Source organism: Urocitellus parryii, chromosome X (assembly GCF_045843805.1).
Source record: "Urocitellus parryii isolate mUroPar1 chromosome X, mUroPar1.hap1, whole genome shotgun sequence".
NCBI classification, from domain to species: Eukaryota; Metazoa; Chordata; class Mammalia; order Rodentia; family Sciuridae; genus Urocitellus; species Urocitellus parryii.
This window is the reverse complement of record NC_135547.1, coordinates 44518763-44539487: the sequence shown is the minus strand read 5'-3', so window position 1 is coordinate 44539487 and position 20725 is coordinate 44518763. Positions and strand designations below refer to the sequence as shown.

The 20725-nt window shown below is 43.5% G+C and overlaps 2 protein-coding genes across 2 annotated transcripts; one reads left to right on the top strand and one right to left on the bottom strand.

Moving 5' to 3' along the window:
* Positions 1 to 306: 306 nt before the first annotated feature.
* Slc25a53 (solute carrier family 25 member 53) lies at positions 307 to 1251 on the bottom strand. The gene has a single exon (XM_026402866.1). The coding sequence runs from the start codon at positions 1225 to 1227 to the stop codon at positions 307 to 309; it is 921 nt and encodes a 306-aa protein (XP_026258651.1). The 5' UTR covers positions 1228 to 1251.
* An 11069-nt stretch (positions 1252 to 12320) lies between these two features.
* On the top strand, positions 12321 to 13553 carry Zcchc18 (zinc finger CCHC-type containing 18). The gene has a single exon (XM_026402867.2). It carries the CDS (start codon positions 12321 to 12323, stop codon positions 13551 to 13553), a length of 1233 nt encoding a protein of 410 aa, XP_026258652.2.
* The last annotated feature ends 7172 nt before the right edge of the window (positions 13554 to 20725 follow it).

The following is a 20725-nucleotide window of genomic DNA, read 5'->3' as shown; positions in this document are numbered from 1 at the left end:
AACTGTCTTCTTATTAAGGAATCCCTTAATAGAATGACATTTAATCTAGGTTACAAGTTATTTAAAGGCCTCCTGGCTCTGAGGCTACTGAAGCTGTGGATAGACTGGAGGGACTTTCTCTTTCTGACCAAAAGTTCCTGTTGGGCTTTGTCTGTTCCCAACAGGCTAGTAGTTGGGAACTTCTGCAATGACAGATGCTAAAAAATGGCTGCATTAGGTAACCAAGCCAAAGAAGTAAGTTAGATAGGAGCAACCATGGAAGATTGAGAAGAACAAAGATGCCATGGCCACACTTCCTGCAGCTAGTCAGTCTTTCAGCTCTTTCCTGGAGTGAGACTTCCTCTGCAGGAAGTCGTGGATAGCAGTAGTGAGGCCCCACGTCACGCTGGACCTTAGGATAACTAGGGAACCTCCTCGGTAGATCAGGAGTACCTTTCGACCCCGAGTGTCCCACACATCCTGGGCAGAAGCCCACAGGCTTGGCATTCTCTGCCAGCCAATATGGGACTGCATATTGGCAACCAGCACAATCAGAGGATACAGAACTAGACAGGTGATTGTTCCATTGACACTACCAGACACCAGTGCAGGAACCCAATGGGGCAGGCCTTGCTCTGCCAAGCCATCCTGGATGGGGTCCTTGAAAGAGAAATAGAGAGCACTCCCCAGGCTATTCCTGACAAGGACAGGCCAGAAACCCCGATAATAGCCCAGTGACAGCCGCCCCCACAGCCCATAAGAGTTGAATTCCTTAAGAATGCTGAAGGTGCTGGGGAAGCGAGCTTGCTTGCGACCATCCTGGAGGACATTTTGAACTCTTTCAAAGGGGCTGAGTGCCACAGCCTCCACCACCCCAGACATGAGCCCTGCAGTCCATCGGTGTCCCAGGGAATGTGGCCCATCAGGGGAAAGAGAGCACAGCAGGCTATCATAAGTCCCGAATAGCAGAGTCCCTTGCAATGTCTTGGAGAGAAGAGGAGGGTAGATTCCCCTGTAGAAGTACTGAGGACCTTCATGCCAAAGCTGTCTCACAGCCTCTGACACTGCCATAGCATGGATCTGCTGCCGGAATACCACCTTATAGATGGGAAAGGTCAGAAAAGTAGACATAAAGTTGGAAATGGCCCCAAGAGTGTAGGCTTGGGGGTGCCAGTTTTTCTTTGCTGGAGCCTCTGTTCGTGTCCTGTGCTGAAGCTCTTTCCCTGCAGAGTGGTTCTGCTCCCCCATGCTGAAGACAACTGGTTGCAGCTGGAAGAAACTGGCAAAGGTGATGAGAGTTAGATTGACAATTTAAATATGTTGGCCAGCATTATCATTGCTTGGTTAGAAACAGAGACCCAAGAAACTCAAGTCTACGTAAATAAGCAACACTTTGAGCCAGTTTCTGAGAAACAGGCATACCCTTAACAAATTAAGAATTCACCAGCCTTAAATTAAAATATAGTTAAGGGGTTTTTTTTCATTTTCTTTTTAGTTGTAGATGGGCACAATACCTTTATTTTAATTATTTATTTATATTTATGTGGTGCTGAGGATTGAACCCAAAAGGCTCACACATTAGGCAAGCGCTCTACTACTGCACAACAATCCAAGCCCAAGATAGTTTTTCATAGTCACATCTAGACACAGCAAATATTCCAATATTTAAAGGATTACAAATTAAAATCATGAAAACTGAAGAGAGAGGGCTCTAAAACCTATTGCATTCAACTTTCACTGAGTAAAACTTTGCATTTTATTAATTACTACTAGACTGTTACTATTTTCTTTCCAAAAACATTGTATGTGTATGTGTAACACTAGGGATTGAACCCAGGGCCTCCTACATGCTAGGTAAAGTACTCTACCACTAAACTACACTCATTAGGCCCCCTCAAATTTTCTTTAAAAAGGCATTCAGAGGTGGGGCGAGCTGGTGCGTGCCTGTAATCCCAACAGCTCGGGAGGCTGAGGCAGGAGGATCATGAATTCAAAGCCAGCCTCAGCAACTTAGCAAGGCCCTAAGCAACTCACTGAGACCCTGTCTCTAAATAAAATACTTTTTAAAAGGGGCTGGGATGTGGCTCAGTGGTTAAGATCCCTGGGTTCAATCCCTAGTACCAAAAAAAAAAGGTGTTCAAAAGATGTGGTGCAACACTTCCTCTAAAAAAGTTGGTAGTTCCGGGCACAGTGGGGTATGCCTGTAATCCCAGCTACTCCGTAGGCTGAGGTAGAAGGATTGCAATTTCAAAGACAGCCTCAGCAACTTAGAAAGGCCCTAAGCAATTTGGCAAGACATTGTCTCAAAATAAGATATAAAAAAGGGCTGGGGTGGGGCCACGGTTGTGGCTCAGAGGTAGAGCACTCGTCTAGCACGTGCGAGGGCCCTGGGTTCGACCCTCAATGCCACATAAATATAAAATAAAGATATTGTGTCCACTATAACTAAAAAATAAATATTTTTTTAAAAGGGCCTGGGGATGTGGCTCAATGGTTAAGTGCCTCTGGATTTAATCCCCAGTACCTAAATAAATAAATAAGTAAAAGTTGGTAGTAAATATGGGGAGGGGAGAATTTCTCTACCCCCTATAGATTTCTGCCTAAATTGTAGCTGTCTTAAAGCAATGCCTGGACCCCTCTCCCAATTGAGAGAAGGAAAAAGCAGCTGCCCCTTGTAGTACAATGCCAAGAAGTTCAGCACCTGGCAAATTCCAAGTTTAACCTTTAACAAGAGTACCTATGGGGCTGGGGTTGTGGCTCAGTGGCAGAGCACTTGCCTAGCATGTGTGAGACCCTGGGTTCAATCCTCAGCACCACAAGAAAATGAAACAAATAAACTAAAGGCATGCTGTCCATTTACAACTACATTTTTTTTAAGAAAAGAGGAGTACCTAAATAATAAAGCAGTGTTTCACAACTTTGACACCATTGACATTGTGAGCAGGATATTTATTATCAGTTCTAGTCCTGTGCAAGATAGGAAGTTTAGTGGCATGCCTGGCTTCTACTCACTGCATACCAATTAAGACCCACCCAATGTGACAATTGAAAATTTCCCTAGACATAACCCTTAGTCCCCAAGGATTCAAAACAGCCCTGGGTTTCAGAATCACAGTACTAGAAAGAAAAGGTAATGTAAACTATTAAATTATTAAAAGGTCTGGAAGCAGGTGGAGTATTATGAGAACCAATTTGGGAACGAGGAGAATGGTAGAACTTTGGGATCAAAAGGAAATGAGAGAGGCTGTGGTTGTGGCTCAGTGGTAGAGTGCTCACCTAGTACATGTGAGGCCCTGGGTTCGATCATCAGCACCACATGAAAATAAATAAATAAAATAAAAATATTATGTCCACCTACAATTAAAAAATACTTAAAAAAATAAATGAGAGCCAGCCATGGTGGTTTATGACTGTGATCCCAGATACTTGGGAAGCTGAGGCAGGAGACTACCTTTGAGCCTGTGAGCTGGAAACTAGACTGGGTGATGTAGTAAAAACCTGTTTCAAAAAAATGGGGGGGTAAGAAGGGAGGGAGGAAGAAAAAGGGGGGGAAGAAAATAAATACAGTAAGCAAAAAGAAATGAATGCTCAGTGCAAACCTGAGACAGTTTGTCCAGAAGGCACGCCACTGAGAAGAAGGATGGACAGCAGCGGGAGCTGGCCTGCTGTGGAGAGGAAGCATACAGCTATCTGGGTAGGGAAGAGGAGGGGGGAGGGCATGATGACCAGGCAGCAGCACTCACCTCCAGATTGACAGGAACAGGAAGGAGGATAGGATCCTGGGCTGTGGGTGGGGAGGGGGAGAGGGTAGGTGCTGGGACTCTAAATAAGTCAGCAGGCTGTGGCTCACTCAGTAGGGACAAAGCAGGTACAGGCTGGGGCCCCAGGGAGGAGATGCCAGGTGCTACTAGAAACCCATGCAGCCTTCCATGAGCTGCCACACCCAGAACTTGCCTTGCACTGCTTCTCCTTCCAGAAGCAGCCCCATCAGCTCTGTTTCTCCCTGGCCTCTTGTCCTGTTCCACCTCTACCCCCACAATCTCACTTTACAGCTGCCCCCTCCCCTGGAGCCTCTCTCATCTCTTAGTAGAGGGGTGGAGGCTCTGCCTCCTGTGCTCTGCCCATCACCCCCCTCCTGCCCCCAGCATTCCATGTTGGCCTTAAACCTCAGCCTCCTTGACCCTCAAGGCCAGAAGGAGACTGGCAGGGCCTTTCTGCCTCTGACCCCTTAGCTGAGGCCTGACCAGAGGTGATGGCTCCTCTGGAAGCCACCTTCCTCTCTGTAGAGCCAAAAGGGACCCCTCCCCCACTCGCAGGCAGGAGGCAGCTCCACTCAGGTCCCCAAAGCCACAAGGGCCCCAACAGTAAATTCTTCTATCAAAGGTCTTGTTTCGTAAGTCTTTTGTATACCTAAGTAAAGACAGGTGGTGAGCAAAATGTTTGTCTCCTCTTCTAACTCAGAGTGCAGTAATATTTTATTTTCTCCCCACCTTTTTATAAATCTGGGTTCACTGACTCTATGAGGCAGGCTGATTTAGCAGATATAAATTGGCTAGGATTGGGGCTGGGGCTATATCTCAGTGGTTGAATGCTTGCCTGGCATGTGTGAGGCACTGGGTTCGATCCTCAGCACCACATAAAAAAAATAAAATAAAAATATTTTGTCCACCTACAACTAAAAAAATTTTTAAATAAATAAATAAAATAAAATGGCTAGGATTTGGCAGACTGGTTTCTAAGCATCAGTTCTGTTATCAACTTTTTAATATGACCTTTAGAAATTCATGACACCTTGGTTATAAAATGAGGAGAAAGGGCAAAATGTTCTGTAGGTATCCCTATAACTACGTAATTTATAGGGGGTAAATATGGGGAAATAGTTGTAGAGGAATTATATTTTTCTACCCCTTCCTTCTGTCATTTATGCAAATGTTTTTGAGAGATTAAAGATAAACAATAATTTAGAAACACTTTACCTTAAATATCTAATTCATCATTTTATAAATATATTTCTATTTTATAGGGGAAAGGAAGCCCACATATCTTCTGTGTATTTTTCTGTTAAGATTCTTTGGGGACCTACTGATCTGAGACTGAATCATGTCTTCATTATTTGCTTAGCTGTGTAACCTTGGGCAAGACTCTAGCTTCATTCAGTCTCATATTCTTCAGCTATAAAATGAGGGCCATAAGACTTACCACAAAGGTGGCTTCAAAGATCAAAAATATAAGAGATCGAGGGGCGAGGCTGGAGTTGTAGCTCAGCAATAGAGTGCTTGTCTTGTATGCATGAGGTACTGCGTTCGATTCCCAGCACCACATATAAATAAGCAAATAAAATAAAAATCCATCAACAATAATAACAAAAAGAAATCAAGTGGCTGAGAATCCATGACTTGGTGGCTTAAACAAAAAATATATTTAAAAATGATGCTTCCCAACCTTATCCTCTGTCTCCACAGAGCATTTGCTCCTACAGGACACTGTCAAGCTAGCCATAACCAGAAGAAGCATGGTGGAACAAACCTTATGTTCATATGGGAGCCAGGAAAGGCCTTTCTTCCATGAATGCAGACATGCACCATAAGTGATCCAGGAGAGTCTGTCCCTTCAACATGAATTCCAAAGTGGAGAATGGGCCTGGAGTTGGGCATGAGCAGTTATCACCTGAACCCTATGATCTGCCTCCTATGTTTACAACACAGTCAGATGACCCCAGGGTAGTCCAGACTCCTCTCACCAGTCTAGTGCAAATGGGTATCCAGTGTGACCATCCCCAGATCCAGCTCAACATTTGTCCATTCATTTGGGGCATCCTTAGCCAGTCCTTTGAACACCTTACTAACATGTATTGATCATCTTCTAAGCCATTAAATTACTGCATAGCTAGAGATGAATAGGACTGGGTGCCTGCTCTCAAGGCCTTGAAAATTCAGTGGGTGAGACAGCTCAACAATAAGCTCAACTTTACTGGAAGACAAAATGAGACACTAATCAAGGTCAAAGCAGAAAGACAAGAACAATGTGTTCCACTCAAGATAGGGGACACTCAAAGCTTGTGGGAACATAAATGAGTACAGCTACTATGGAAAATATGGAGGTTCCTCAGAAAACTAAAAATAACACTACCATATGATCCAGCTATCTACTCCTGGGTATATATCCAAAGCGAATGAAATCAGCATTCCAATGAAGTACTTCATGCCCATGTTTATTGCAGCACTCTTTACAGTAGCCAAGACAGGGAATTACCCTAGCTGCCCATCAACAGATAAAAGGATAAAGAAATGTGGTATATACACAATGAAATATTATTCAGCCATAAATAACAATGAAATCCTGTCATTTTTAGCAAAATGGATGAAACTAGAGGATATTATATGAAATTAGCCAGATATAGAAAGACAAGTACTGCATGTTCTCTCTCATATGTAGAAACTAAAAATGTCAATTTGAATGTAGAATACTAGAGGTTGGGGAGGTTGGGAAGGTGAGAGAAAGGTGGAAGAAGGGTGGGTGGATATGATCAGTTTATGCTGTATGTATATGTGGAAACATCACACTGAATTTCATGAATGTGTACAATTAATATGTGTTAACAAAATATTTCTCTGAGGAAAGGCATCTGATTTCAATCCTTATACAGTGAGTAGGCTTTTGCTAGGTAGAAGATTGAGGGCAAGTGTCTAGGCTGAGGAAGAGGCCTAAAGCACAGACTTAAAAGTATGAGTGGAGCCGGGCACGGTGGTGCACACCTGTAATCCCACCGGCTAGTGAGGCCGAGGCAGGAGGATCACAAGTTCAAAGGCAGCTTCAGCAAAAGCAAAGCACTAAGCAACTCAGTGAGACCCTGTCTCTAAAATACAAAATAGGGCTGAGGATATGGCTCAGTGGGCGAGTGCCCATGAGTTCAATCCCTGGTACCAAAAAAAAAAAAAAAAAAAGTGTGAGTTATGCTTGTGGCTGCCAGCAGACAGTGAAAGGAGACAGAGCCGTGGCTGACAGAGGAGCCAATATGGAATGACGGCCATATTTGTTTTCCCCACTGCAGCATGTTGCAGGGAACATACATGGACTTTGCAGTCAGGCAGCCCTGGAGTTTGAGTTTCACTCTGCCATTTCCTAAATTTATAACCTTAGTCAAGCTTCCTAACCTTCTCGAGTCCTAGTGTCATTATTTATGAACTAACTGTTAAGAAAGTTGCATGAGCCAGGCATGGTGGTCCATGCCTGTAATCCCATCATGGCTCAGGAGGCTGAGACAGGAGAATTTCTAGTTCAAAGCCAGCCTCAGCAATTTAGCAAGGCCCTAAGCAACTAAGTAAGACCCTGCCTCAGAATATAAAAAAGGCTGTGGATGGGGATTGGCTCAGTGGCTAAGCACCTCTGTGTTCAATCCCTAGTACCAAAAAAAAAAGTTTGCATGCGATGAATCATATAAAACTGGGGAGCCAGGTGCAGTGACACACACCTGTAATCCCAGTGGCCTGGGAGGCTGAAGCAGGAGGATTGCAAGTTCAAAGCCAGCCTCAGCTTCTCAGCAAGACCCTAAGCAACTCAGTGAGACTCTGTCTCTAGATAAAATTTTAAAATGGCTGAGGATGTGGTTCAGTGGTTAAGGGCCCCTGGCTTCAATCCCCAGTACCAAACAACGCAACAACAACAAAAAAACATCTGAGGATATAAGTTGCTCCATAACTGATGTTAGTAGTTTCATTTTTTTAAAAAAATGAGATAATATCAAAAAGGTATGATTACAACTAAATGATTCCAAAGGCTGCCATTGGTGGTATGCAGGGGTCATCTGCAAATGTTTTTTTTTTTTCCCCCTCAATACTGGGGATCAACCCAGTGCCTTAGACATGCTAGGCAAGTGTTCTACCAGCTCTGCAGAATGCATTTTAAGTTGCTTGTTTGGAAGACAGTAGAGTTTTCATGGGCTTTGGACCCTGCCAGCCCTGGGCTAGAGTCCAGTAGCTCTACTTTCAAGTTGTGTGGCCTAACACAAGTTACTTAACCTCCCTGAAACTCAGTTTCCTGCTCTACAAAATGGGATCACAATACCTGTCTCAAAAAGGTTGCTGAGAAACTTAAATGAAATAACAGATGGAAAGTTCCTGGCAAGGAGGAGGCAGGGAGCCAAAAGTTGCTATTATTGTATCATCTGAGAGCTTTATCTCCTAACCTTCAAGCTTTTAAAAGGCTTATTTGTTGAAACTGGAAAATGTGGTCTCATTAGAACCATCATTTGGAACACACTCCCACATATGAGGCCAGAGATAAGGAATCTTTGTATCCAATTGGAGTGGACTTGCAAATTTGCAATGTTGCTCCCAAGGCTGCTCAAAGAGACCCTTACTTTGTTCTAATGGCCCAATCCTATACCTTTACACAATTCATTTGCCTTTAGTATTTTTGTCAGAATACTGAGATATATTCTTGGTCCTATCTGTTTCCACCCTCACCAGGTCCAATGGCATATACACAATTTAGAGATAAGGCCAATAAAAACATAGAATATGAGTCTGCTGAGAGGCCAGGGTCAAACATCATAGCACTGGGAGCAGAAGCAAGAGTCTAAAGGATACCCAATTGCTACTTCCAGCCTCACCCCTACCTGTGCAAGATGCACAATCCATCTTCTTTGTGCCTCTAGCACTTTCCACCTTCTACCACCACTAAAACACTGTTCCATCCCCAAGAGGAAGGCCACAATTCTGGAATGGAAGGTGCTTCCCCCCTCCAAATCTGGATTGGTTATTCCAAGAAATTCCAGATAACAAGGTTGTAAATAAGAGGGCAGAAAGAAACAGGTGAAGTACCTCAATAGGTTGAAGCTGAACCAAACAGGGTTGAACACCATCAAACTGCTCATTTATTTCCAAGCACCAGGAATCAAGAACAAGTCCCATCAAGGTCTCCTGGTCACAGGCTACATAAGGGAAGTAATACCTGCTCTCTAAGAACCAGACGTCAAAGAAAATGGAGCAGGTTTTCTACCCACTGGCTTCATGGCCCATTCACTCTGGACAGCCCTGCATGCCGTTTCCATGGAGCTGCTCCTTCTCTGGGGCCAGTGATGCCAAAGCCAGCAAAGGAGAAGTCTCCTGAAGAGCTCACAGAAGGGCAACCTAGCAACCTATCCTTGAGCCAGGAAATGAAAGAGCTATATCAGCGGCACAGAGCTGTGGTGTGGGGGTGAGGTCAAATAGTGTTTCATTTCTCACACTTCTTCCTCAAGCAGGAGTTGAAGGAGGAAGATGTCATGAAGAAAGACTGTTGCAGAGTGGTTCTTAACTGTTTGGGGGCCATAGATCCATTCAAACATTGACAAAGCTGTAGACTCAGAAAAACACACAGAGTTCAAATTCTTTGCATACAATTTCAGGAAGGACCGTAGGAAGGAACCTTTGCCTGGGAGTAACATTTCATGACAGGTATGCTCTGGACAAATATACTGATGACAGGCCCATTTACTTACAGCCTACAGCATGGTGTGGCACTTAAAACAGTGGTCTACACCTCAGAATCAACTACAGCAATGGTTAAAAATACAGATCACACTGCTCACTTCTAGTCCTTGACAAAACCCCCAGACATGGCCCAGGAATCTGCATCTTGCAAAGCTCTCCAAGATGACTCTGAGGCAGCCAGCCTGGTTACCCACATTTTGGTTAATAGCATGAATTCTGTATTCAGAGACTCATTCAAAATTTTGACTTCACCTGATAATTTTAGGCAAGTTATTTCATCTCTCTGAGCCTTGTCTCCTTTGGGAGTCATAATGGGCTATAGAAATAATGTTATTTGTATAAACTGGCCAGCTTGTTGTGGGGTAAAATCTAGTGTAAAAAAAAAAAAGGAAAAGAAAAGTGCATCAGTTTCCTCTTCTGTACAATGGGTACCATAAAGATTGCCTTCCTCTTCTTTTGTTTTCCCCATTCCCACCTCACCCCATCCCTCAGCACCACCATCACACCAAGGTTGCTGTTGAAATGGTTTGAGACTACTTACATAAAATGTTCTCCAGGCAGCGCAGCAGGGCAAAAACCTGGCATCAACAGAACAACGGACTGGGGTGCAAAATCGGACACTGCTACTTATTTGCTGCAGGATACAGGGCAAGACGCTTAAGCTCCTTTTGGTTCAATTTCCTCATCTGTAAAACGGAGATAGCAGTCTTTGCTCGCTAATTCTACACAGCCCCAAATTGGTCCTCTCGTGCCCACTTAGGCTTTTCACAACTAACCCTTAATATGATGGTAGAAAGGAGTGTTTACAAAGAACTGCCTTTGAAGTCAGATATGACGACTTGAGTGTCAGCTTTTAGCTCTGCACTTCTAACCGTACTGCCTGGGTGTTTATGTCGCCCTCTCTGTTAAATGGGCACACTGCTACCGCCTTCTCAAGGAGACTGTGAAGAATAAATGAGATGTCCATGTGAGCGCACTTGGACATGGAAAGCGGAAAAAGTAGATGCTTCCCACCCACCCCCCTTCCCTCTATACAAAGGTGAGGAACTCTCATTGTTCACTTGCTTTCTGTCCCACCTCGTGTTTAAAGCATCCAGTCTCAAAGAGCAGAGGAGAGCCGAGGCGGAAGGGGATTGGAAGAAGGGAAGTGAGAGGAAGCAGCAAACTCACGAGTGAAATGTAAATGGGCCCGGTCCGTGGGTCCGAGCTGCACTTGACGCCGCGCTGGCTCCCGCGCCTGTCTGCCGCAGCCCCCGCCAGCCCGCTCCCCCCCTCTTGCTAGCTTGAGCATCAGGGCCCTTGGCTGCGCGGGGAGGCGGCCCTCGCGCCCCGCTGATTGGCCACGCCGCCCCTCGTCACACTCTTTTGTCTCAATGGGCAGAGGCTAAAAGCAGCCGCCGCTGCTGGGCAGGCGGGCCGAGCCGGAGGGCGGGGGCAGCCGCGGCTGCCTTGGAAACCGCGCTGCCTAGACTCAGCCGCCCCTCTCTGGGCAGCCTTGCTGAGCTGCAGGGTCTGGCAGCCCGCGTTCGTTAGCAGCCGAGAAGGCGCCATCCTTTTCCCCTGCAGGGCCACAGAGACTGGAAGGTGAAACCGAACTGTAGGCGACGCCAGAGCATCCGTTGCCCACCTGCGGAGCCAAGGTAAAGGGGGGGGGGGGGGATGCGGAATTCGCATGACGCAGAGAGTAGAGAGTGAAGGCCCACCGGTTCTGAGCCGGGCGGCTACCGGCTTGGGAGAATCAGTATCTGCAAAGCAGGGGAAGGCGCACTCCCGTGACCTGGCTGCACTGAGGAAGGAGGTGGGGTTCACCTGGATGCGACTGGGTAGGATTTGCCAGGGCTGGGGAGGGGGTATTTTTAGGGAGGTGGCAAGGGGCATGAAAGAGGATTCTCAAGCTATCTTTGAATCCCCTTTGCATCTCATCTCTTCCTGAAATGAAATACGAAGGTGTGGGGATATCTAACTCCTATTCCCTTTCTCCATAGCAGTCCATTAAAGCCAATTTTGAACTTGAATTCTGTGCATCTGATTGCAGAACTGGTAGGCTTATGGTTTCCCGGGGGGGGGGGATATAATGGGGGTGGGGGTATTCAAAAGATGGGAGAAGGAATTTTCTGCCTGGTGATAGTGGAGGTGGGGGCGGGTAGCGGCATGACGGGTGAGGCAGCTTCTGACGTCTTTGACCCTTCCAATCCCTTCGCAGTGGCGCAGTCTCCAAGCTCAGAGCACCCGGATCTGCGACCCCCTGTGGACAAAGATCGGCCATACTGGGGAGACAAGCTCTCTCATTGAAGACACCTGTTGCAGAGGCCGGACATGAAATAAAGGCAAGCACTAATTTCCCAGCACGCGTAAGAATCCAAAACCGGGTAGACTTTGAGAAAGGGGTGTGATTGAGATCTAAGACCATCAGATCAATGGATATTTTACTTATTATCATAAATCTGTGAGACTTACACCGTTGCACTCTATTTTTGAGAGCTCAACATTGGCTTCAAAGGTTTTTACCTACAATTCTAAACAACAGTTCCTGCCCCTCCTTAAGGAAAGGTGGGAAGGGATATAGATATGACTGAAAAAAAAAAAGTCTAGCACAGGGACACCTTGTTATTTTGAATGATTTTAACTACCAGTCACCTGAAGGATATTTTTTAGGGCAATGGGCAGATAAAACCTACTGCAGGGTATTCAAGAGCTTAAAGAATGCTACAGCAGACTGGTTCCCTGCAGCTTTATTGACTTTTTTTTCTCTCCCTCTTACAGTCCCTACAAGGCACGGTCCAGGAAACTTGCTCTGGGTATTCCTGCAAATTAGGCTTTTTGAAAAGCCTGAGCATCTTGCACTAAGATACCCTATCGCCTTGAGTCATGGCTAACATCATTACACATGTGGGTAACAGCCGGCGGCAGAATGCGCCTTTACCTCCTTGGGCCCATTCCATGTTGAGGTCTCTGGGGCAGAGTCTCGGTCCTTTAATGGTCAGCATGGCAGAAAGAAACATGAAGTTGTTCTCGGGGAGGGTGGTGCCAGCCCAGGGGGAAGAAACCTTTGAAAACTGGCTGACCCAAGTGAATGGGGTCCTGCCAGATTGGAATATGTCAGAAGAACAAAAGCTCAACCGCCTGATGAAAACCCTTAGGGGCCCTGCCCGGGAGGTCATGCGTTTGCTCCAGGCTGCCAACCCCAACTTGAATGTGTCGGATTTTTTGCGAGCAATGAAACTGGTGTTTGGGGAGTCTCAGAGCAATGTGACCGCCCATGGTAATTTTTTTAACACCCTGCAGGCAGAAGGGGAGAAAGCCTCCCTTTATGTGATCCGTCTGGAGGTGCAGCTCCAGAATGCTATTCAGGCAGGCATCCTAGCTGAGAAAGATGCAAACCAGACTCGACTGCGCCAGCTCCTGGCAGGGGCTGAGCTGAATAGAGACCTGCGCTTCAGGCTTAAGGGTCTTCTCAGGATGTATGCAAATGAGCAGGAGCATCTTCCCAGTTTCCTGGAGTTAATCAGGATGATAAGGGAGGAAGAAGATTGGGATGACGCTTTTATTAAACGGAAGCGGCCCAAAAGATCTGAGCCAGTAATGGAGAGGGCAGCTAGCCCTGTGGCATTTCAGGGCCCTCAGCCAATAGAGATCAGTAATGCAGACTACAATGGCAACGTGATAGAGATAGATGATACCCTTGATGACTCAGATGAGGATGTGATCCTGGTGGAGTCTGGGGACCCTCCACTGTCATCCTCAGGCACCCCTCCCAGAGGCAGGGCCAGATCTCAGGACCAGGTTGTGGTCATTGATCCCCCCAGTAATTATGGGCCTGAATCTCCTTCTACCAGTGGCCATTCTGGGAATAAGAATGATGGTCCTGGGGATATTCGTAGAATCAGGAAGCGCAAGTACATAATTCGATGCTCCTATTGTGGTAAGGAGGGCCATTCAAAAGAAACCTGTGTCAATGAAAGCAACAAGGCCCAGGTTTTTGAGAATCTGATCATCACTCTGCAGGAGCTAACACATACAGAGGAGAGGGCAAGGGAGGTCTTTCGAGAACACAAGGATCCTTCTGAGCCACAGTATGGTGCTAGACCCAGCCCTAAATGAACCCTTAACTGTATTCAGAGTCCGATGCTTGGGAAACTGCAGGTGGGGTGGGGGTGGGGTGCTTCTACCTGCATGAATTAATCCACAATGAAGTTTTCCTTTGGGAATAAAATGAGATCGTGAATACCAGTGCAGTGGAGAAGGATGCCCTGACCTCTGTCCTTGCTCCCTCTTCAGCCTGCTTAAAGGCCTATTCTCTCTTTGTGTGTCTTTCTTTGAAGATTTTATTCTGTTTATGAAGAGTATCTTAAACCTTTCAAAAATAAAGAAAAATACAAGAACAAAAGTATAAATTACCTGGAAATCTCACCCCTGTTATAACCATTGTCAGCCCTTTGATGAATGTCTTTCTGGATATTTGCCTGTACCTGTGTGCCCAAATAGATATATGTATAGATGAAAGTGATCAAATATAAGTGCTGTGTATTTTTTCACCAAAAATATATCTTGTGGACTTCTATGTAATCGAATATATATATAAGCATCTCATTTAATATCTGTGTATGATGTTACTTTTAGTAGGATAAAGGAAAAATAAAACGATTATAGAAGTTATATGTGGGATATCATACAATGAGGTGGGGCTTTTTATCAATCTCATTTACAGATAAGAAGGGAAAGTGAAATTGACTAAATATCTCTCCAAGAGCATCTTATCCCAACTGACCTTTCTCCTCAGTCATATAGCCAACATCTGCACCTACTAGTTAATAATGTCCCAATGTCCTCTAATGTATCCTGAGATCTAAATATGTGGGTGAAGAATAAAAAACAGGTGTTCCCAAGGCTCCATTCCTGTTAATATTTGGAAAGAACACATGCCCCTGCCCTGTATCTTGACCTGAGATTGGAGAGTGATGAAAGATGACATCTGACCTCTGTCCCTGAGGATCCATGTTCCTTGTAGGTACATCAGTCCCTATTCTGAGCAAGACCAGACTGATGGGGGGATGGTTTCATTTAAACAGGGTGCTGAGGGAAATGAATGTTGACGTGAGGACCTGAGGCAATTTATCCAGAAGGCAATTGGTCTCAATAGGGCTGAGAAGAAGGATGGACAGCAGCGGGAGCTGGCCTGCTGTGGAGAGGAAGCATACAGCTATCTGGGTAGGGAAGAGGAGGGGGGAGGGCATGATGACCAGGCAGCAGCACTCACCTCCAGATTGACAGGAACAGGAAGGAGGATAGGATCCTGGGCTGTGGGTGGGGAGGGGGAGAGGGTAGGTGCTGGGACTCTAAATAAGTCAGCAGGCTGTGGCTCACTCAGTAGGGACAAAGCAGGTACAGGCTGGGGCCCCAGGGAGGAGATGCCAGGTGCTACTAGAAACCCATGCAGCCTTCCATGAGCTGCCACACCCAGAACTTGCCTTGCACTGCTTCTCCTTCCAGAAGCAGCCCCATCAGCTCTGTTTCTCCCTGGCCTCTTGTCCTGTTCCACCTCTACCCCCACAATCTCACTTTACAGCTGCCCCCTCCCCTGGAGCCTCTCTCATCTCTTAGTAGAGGGGTGGAGGCTCTGCCTCCTGTGCTCTGCCCATCACCCCCCTCCTGCCCCCAGCATTCCATGTTGGCCTTAAACCTCAGCCTCCTTGACCCTCAAGGCCAGAAGGAGACTGGCAGGGCCTTTCTGCCTCTGACCCCTTAGCTGAGGCCTGACCAGAGGTGATGGCTTAAGAGGCCCAATCCATGAATTCCTTTGGGGCACCTCTGGGCCTCTGGAAGCCACCTCCCTCTCTGTAGAGCCAAAGGGGACCCCTCCCCCACATGCAGGCAAGGGCAGCTTCACTCAGGCCCTCAAAGCCACAGGGGGCCCTAATACTCTTATAGTTTTATAGCCCTTTATTTTTCCCTCCAGCCCCTCCCATATCTACCCACCCATAGTTCGTTTATCCCAAATCATTAGAATCATTTCATTACCTGCTTTTCCTGCTCAACAATTCTTAATTTTACTTTAGAAATGCCATTGAAGATTTACCCAGATTTACCATTTATGTTGCCACAATTTCTTTCAGAAGCCATGTTGAAAAAAAATGCTATCCCTACTATGGCACTTGTTTTCTCTGGTGTTTTAACTTTCCATGACACTACTCTCATGGCTTCCCTCTCCAGATCCCTTTGGTGCCATATAGACTTGTTGCTTTGAAAACCTGCTCTGGAATTTTTCCCCTTTTATTCCCTCCCCATCTTCTTCTATTGTGTAAACTTGAAACTCTGAATTTTTACTTTACTAAAAAATGATGCAAAACTGATACTTTCCTTTTCAATTTGTGTGACATTGACTTTTCCTTAATGTGAGAAACACATACCTTCTTTTTAAAAAATATTTCTTAGTTATTGATGGGCTTTTATTTATTATATGTGGTGCTGAGAATTGAACTCAGTGCCTCACACATGCTAGGTAAGCGCTCTTCCACTGAGCTACAACTCCAGCCCTGAAATACATACCTTCTTTAAGGAGGATATGGAAGACCTAGGTTGAATAATGGGGTTAAGTGAAAGAAGACTTTTAGAGGATTTTGTGTTTGATACTCTTCATTTAAAATTATCAGATTTTCCCCTCCCTTCTCCCTTCATTCACATTAGTCATTAAAATGTGAAGATGAAAATTGCTCTTTCTTCTGGTCAGGAGAAACCAGCCTTTGAGTGACCTCATTTTGCATTATCTCCCTTCTTCTTGATACTATTTTCCCTTGTTTCCATGACACTACTCTCATGGCTTCCCTCTCCAGATCCCTTTGGTGCCTAGTTCCTTTGTTGAATCTTCTTTATCTCCCTGACCCTAACACAAGGGCAACAAAAATTAAAATCATAACAACTGTGATGTACTGGAAGTTTATTATGTGCCAGGTACCCCAGGCTAAGCCCTTTAAATGTATTAAGACAGGAATTAGTATTATTTTTCATTTATGGTATGGTTTAAATCTTAAGTGTCCCCCAAAGTCTGGTATGCTAAACGTTTGGTCTCCAGCCTGTGGAACTATGGGGAGGTGGTAGAATCTTTAGGATGTGTGGGCCTAGTGGTAAAGTTAGGTCATTGAAAGCATGCTCATTAAGGGCATATTGGGATACCAGCCCTTTCCTCCCCCTCTCTCTCTCTCTCTCTCTCTCTCTCTCTCTCTCTTTGGTTTCTGGCCAGGATGGGTGAATAAACTTTCCTCCACCATAATGTACTGTCTCACCACATACCCAAAAGCAATGGGGCCAAGTTGCCACGGACTGAAACCTCTGAAACTGTGAACCAAAATAAACCTTTCCTTTTGTTTTCTTCAGGCATTTTGAAATAGAAATGAAAAGGTGACACAATTTCTAATTAACTATTGATTTGATTGCTATTAATTGACACATATTTCAGATAAGGAAAACAGATGGAAAGTTAAGAAACTTACATAGGGTCATGTAGGTATTTAGTGACGGAACCAGGGATGAGACACAGGACTGACTGACCCCAAAGCCTGTGTTTTGCTACTTGGGTTAGTTTTCATTGCATAGCACCATGTGTTATTACATGCATATGATGCATGAGAAAATCAAAGATCTGCAGACATAATAAACCAAATGTCATAGCAACAAGTGCCACAAACAAGGATGGAGTTTTTAAGGAAAACTTTCTTGACAGAAGCTTTTTCTACTTTCTCTTTCTCACCTTATTGCAGCTATCCATCTTGTTACCTGGCAACCATCCTCTGCCCACTTCTGAGTTGCATTATTACACTCAGAGTACCAAGTTTCAGGTTTATGCTTTTAGTGCAAATGGTTGTGAATTTAACATATGCAAGAGGAGACAACAGCAGAAGTCAGTGGGGAGTGATGAATTGTTCATGTAGTGGTGGGGAGAACTTCATTACCCAATTGGAAAAATAAAAAGGTCAATTTATTTTTCCCATGACACTAAATATGAACTCCAGATAAAATTCAGAAATAATGTAGACTTTATATCATTGTGTACTAGTTCTTCTTTAATATTACAATGAAGTAATAAGTTCTAGTGTTTTGCAACATATTGTTTGACTACAATTCACAATATCCTATTATATATAGTTAATGAAGAACTAGAAGGGAGGAGTTCAAAGACTCCAAACACAAAATTAACATTAATTAGCCCAATTGGTCAATGTACATTATATACATGTAATTAAATGTCACACTGTACCTTTAAAATATGTACATTATGTGTTAATTGAAATTGTAAAAAAAATGTTCCAGGAGATGGGAATGCTAATAATCCTGTGCAGTTAAAATAATAAATTCTGAAGATAAAATTTTGCTTATTATAAAAGGAATGAAAAGAATCAAATGCTCAAAAGCAACCCTTTTTAAAACTTCAACAAAATATATTTTTATTAAATCTCTGGATTAGACAGCACTTTCTGTGATTTAAAGAAATGATAAAGAGTACAAGGGGGGCCAGGGTCACAGCTCAGTGGTAGAATACTTGCCTAGCATACATGAGGCACTGGGCTCAATTCTCAGCACCACATATAAATAAATAAAAGGTCCATAGACAACTAAAAAATATTTTTAAAAGATTTAAAAGAGTACAAAGGGACGGCTGGGATTGTAGCTCAGTGGTAGAGTGCTCGCCTAGCACATATGAGGCACTGGGTGTGATCCTCAGCACCACATAAAAATAAACTTAAAAATAAAGGTATTTTTAAAAAGAAATGACTTTAATAATAGTCTCTTAATAAAAGAGTACAAGGGGAAAGACTGATAATTCGGAAGATAGCATTACCAGAAATGATATATAAACCGCAAACTGAGAAATGTTGGCAACAAATATGAAAAAGCAGGTGGGGTTAGCAACAAATAAGAAAAAAAATAACAACATCAAACTTGTGCTTAGATAGATAACATTTATTAAGGTCTCATAAAGTCCCAGGCATATTCTGAGAGCTCTACACGGTTTTATACTTCATTTTATTCTCACAATAAACCCTGAGATTGATCCTAGTATCTCCATGTCCTAAAACAGCGGGGTGGTTGGGGGGGGGGCATAAAATATAAATAACATTAAAAGGGGAATGAAGTGCATAAAATGCAAATATAGAGCTTAAAAGTTACATGCAAACCATCACAAAGATCAAGAAATAGAATGTTTTCAGAAATCCCTGTGGGCTCCTGTCCAATCACAGTCTCTTTCCTCTCTTCTAAAGGAAACCATACTTTTGACAACTCTGGCTGTTAATTGCTTGCTTTTCTTTATAGCTTTAAATATGGATTCCGAAACACTATCATTTGTTTTGAACTTGCTATAAATAGGATGACAATTATTATATGTTTCTGTATCTGGTTTATTTACCTTCATGTTTTTTTTTTTTTTAAAAAGGACATTTTGTTACTTTTTTCCCTTCAAAAGGAGTTAAACTTTTTTTAAAATTCTTTTTAGTTATATATGACAGAAGTGTCTATTTTGACATTTTTATACAAACATGGAGTATAGCTTATTCTAATTAGGATCCCAATCTTATGGATATACACAATGTTGAGATTTACTATGGCATATTCATATGTGTACATAGGAAATTTATGATTCATTCTACTGTCTTTCCTTTTCCTATTCCCCCTCCCTTTCCTTCATTCTCGTTTGCCTAATCCACTGAACTTCTCTTCTTTCCCTCCGCCTCCCCTTGTTGTGTGTTAGCATTCACATATCAGAGAGACCATTTAACCTTTGATTTGGGGGGGATTGGCTTATTTCACTTAGCATGATAGTCTCCAGATCCATCCATTTGCTGGCAAATGTCATAAAATCATTCTTCTTTATGGCTAATATTCCATTGTGCATATAAACCATTTTCTTTGTCTACTCATCTGTTGTAGAGCTCCTAGGCTGGTTCCATGGGTTACCTATTGTGAACTGTGCTGTTATAAACATTAATATTGCTGCATCACTGTAGTATGCTGATTTTAATCCTTTGGATATATACCAAGGAGTGGGATAACTGGGTCAAATGGTGGTTCCATTCCTAGTTTTGTAAGGAATCTCCATACTGCTTTCCAAAGTGGTTACACCAATTTGCAGACCCACCAGCAAATTTTTCCACACATCTTTTTCCATACATTCTCACCAACATTTATTGTTACTGGATATATCCCAATTATTAAGAATGACTTACTCAAGAAGGCTTCCAAAACAAGAAGTAAAATAAAAAAAAAAAACAATAAATGGGATGGTATTACGTCAAAAGAAAAGATTCTTCACAGCAAAAGAAACAATCAAGGTTTTGGTATTGTGATGCCTCCTGCTTGCTTTTCTCGCTAAGGATTGCTTTGGCTATTCTGGGCCTCTTATTTTTCCAAATAATTGTTCTTCTGATGGGTGTGAGATGGAATCTCCATGTAGTTTTAATTTGCATTTCTCTAATGTTGAAGATTTTTCATATATTTGTTGAATACAATTCAACTTGTTGAATACAATACAATTCAACAAAACATTCTTTTTTTTTTTTCTTAAATTTTTAATATTTGTTTTTAGTTCTCGGCGGACACAACATCTTTGTTGGTATGTGGTGCTGAGGATCGAACCCGGGCCGCACGCATGCCAGGCGAGCGCGCTACCGCTTGAGCCACATCCCCAGCCCCATTCTTATTTCTTCTTTTGAGAAGTGTTTAGTTCCTTTGCCCATTTATTGATTGGGTTATTTGCTTTTATTGAATTAAGCTTTTTCCGGTTTTTTTTTTTTTTATATCCTGGATATTAACGCCCTATCTGGGATGCAGCTGGCAAAGATTTTCTCCCATTCTGTAGGCTCTCTCTTCACACTCTTGATTGTTTCCTTTGCTGTGAAGAATCTTTTCTTTTGATGTAATACCATCCCATTTATTAATATTTTTTTTTTATTTTACTTCTTGCTTTGAGAGTCTTCTTGAGGAAGTCAGTTCCCAAGCCAACATGTTGGAGTGTTGGGCCTACATTTTCTTCTAGTAGGTGCAGGGTTCTCATCTGACATCTAGGTCTTTGATCTACTTTGAGTTGATTTTTGTGCAGGGTTGAGAGATAAGAATTAAATTTCATTCTCCTATATATGAATTTCCATTTTCCTAAGCACTATTTGTTTTTCTCCAGTGTATGTTTTTGGCACCTTTGTCTAGTATGATATCACTGTATTGATGTGGGTTTGTCTCTGTGTCTTCTATTCTATTCCAGCAGTTCTTTATGCCTGTTTTGGTGC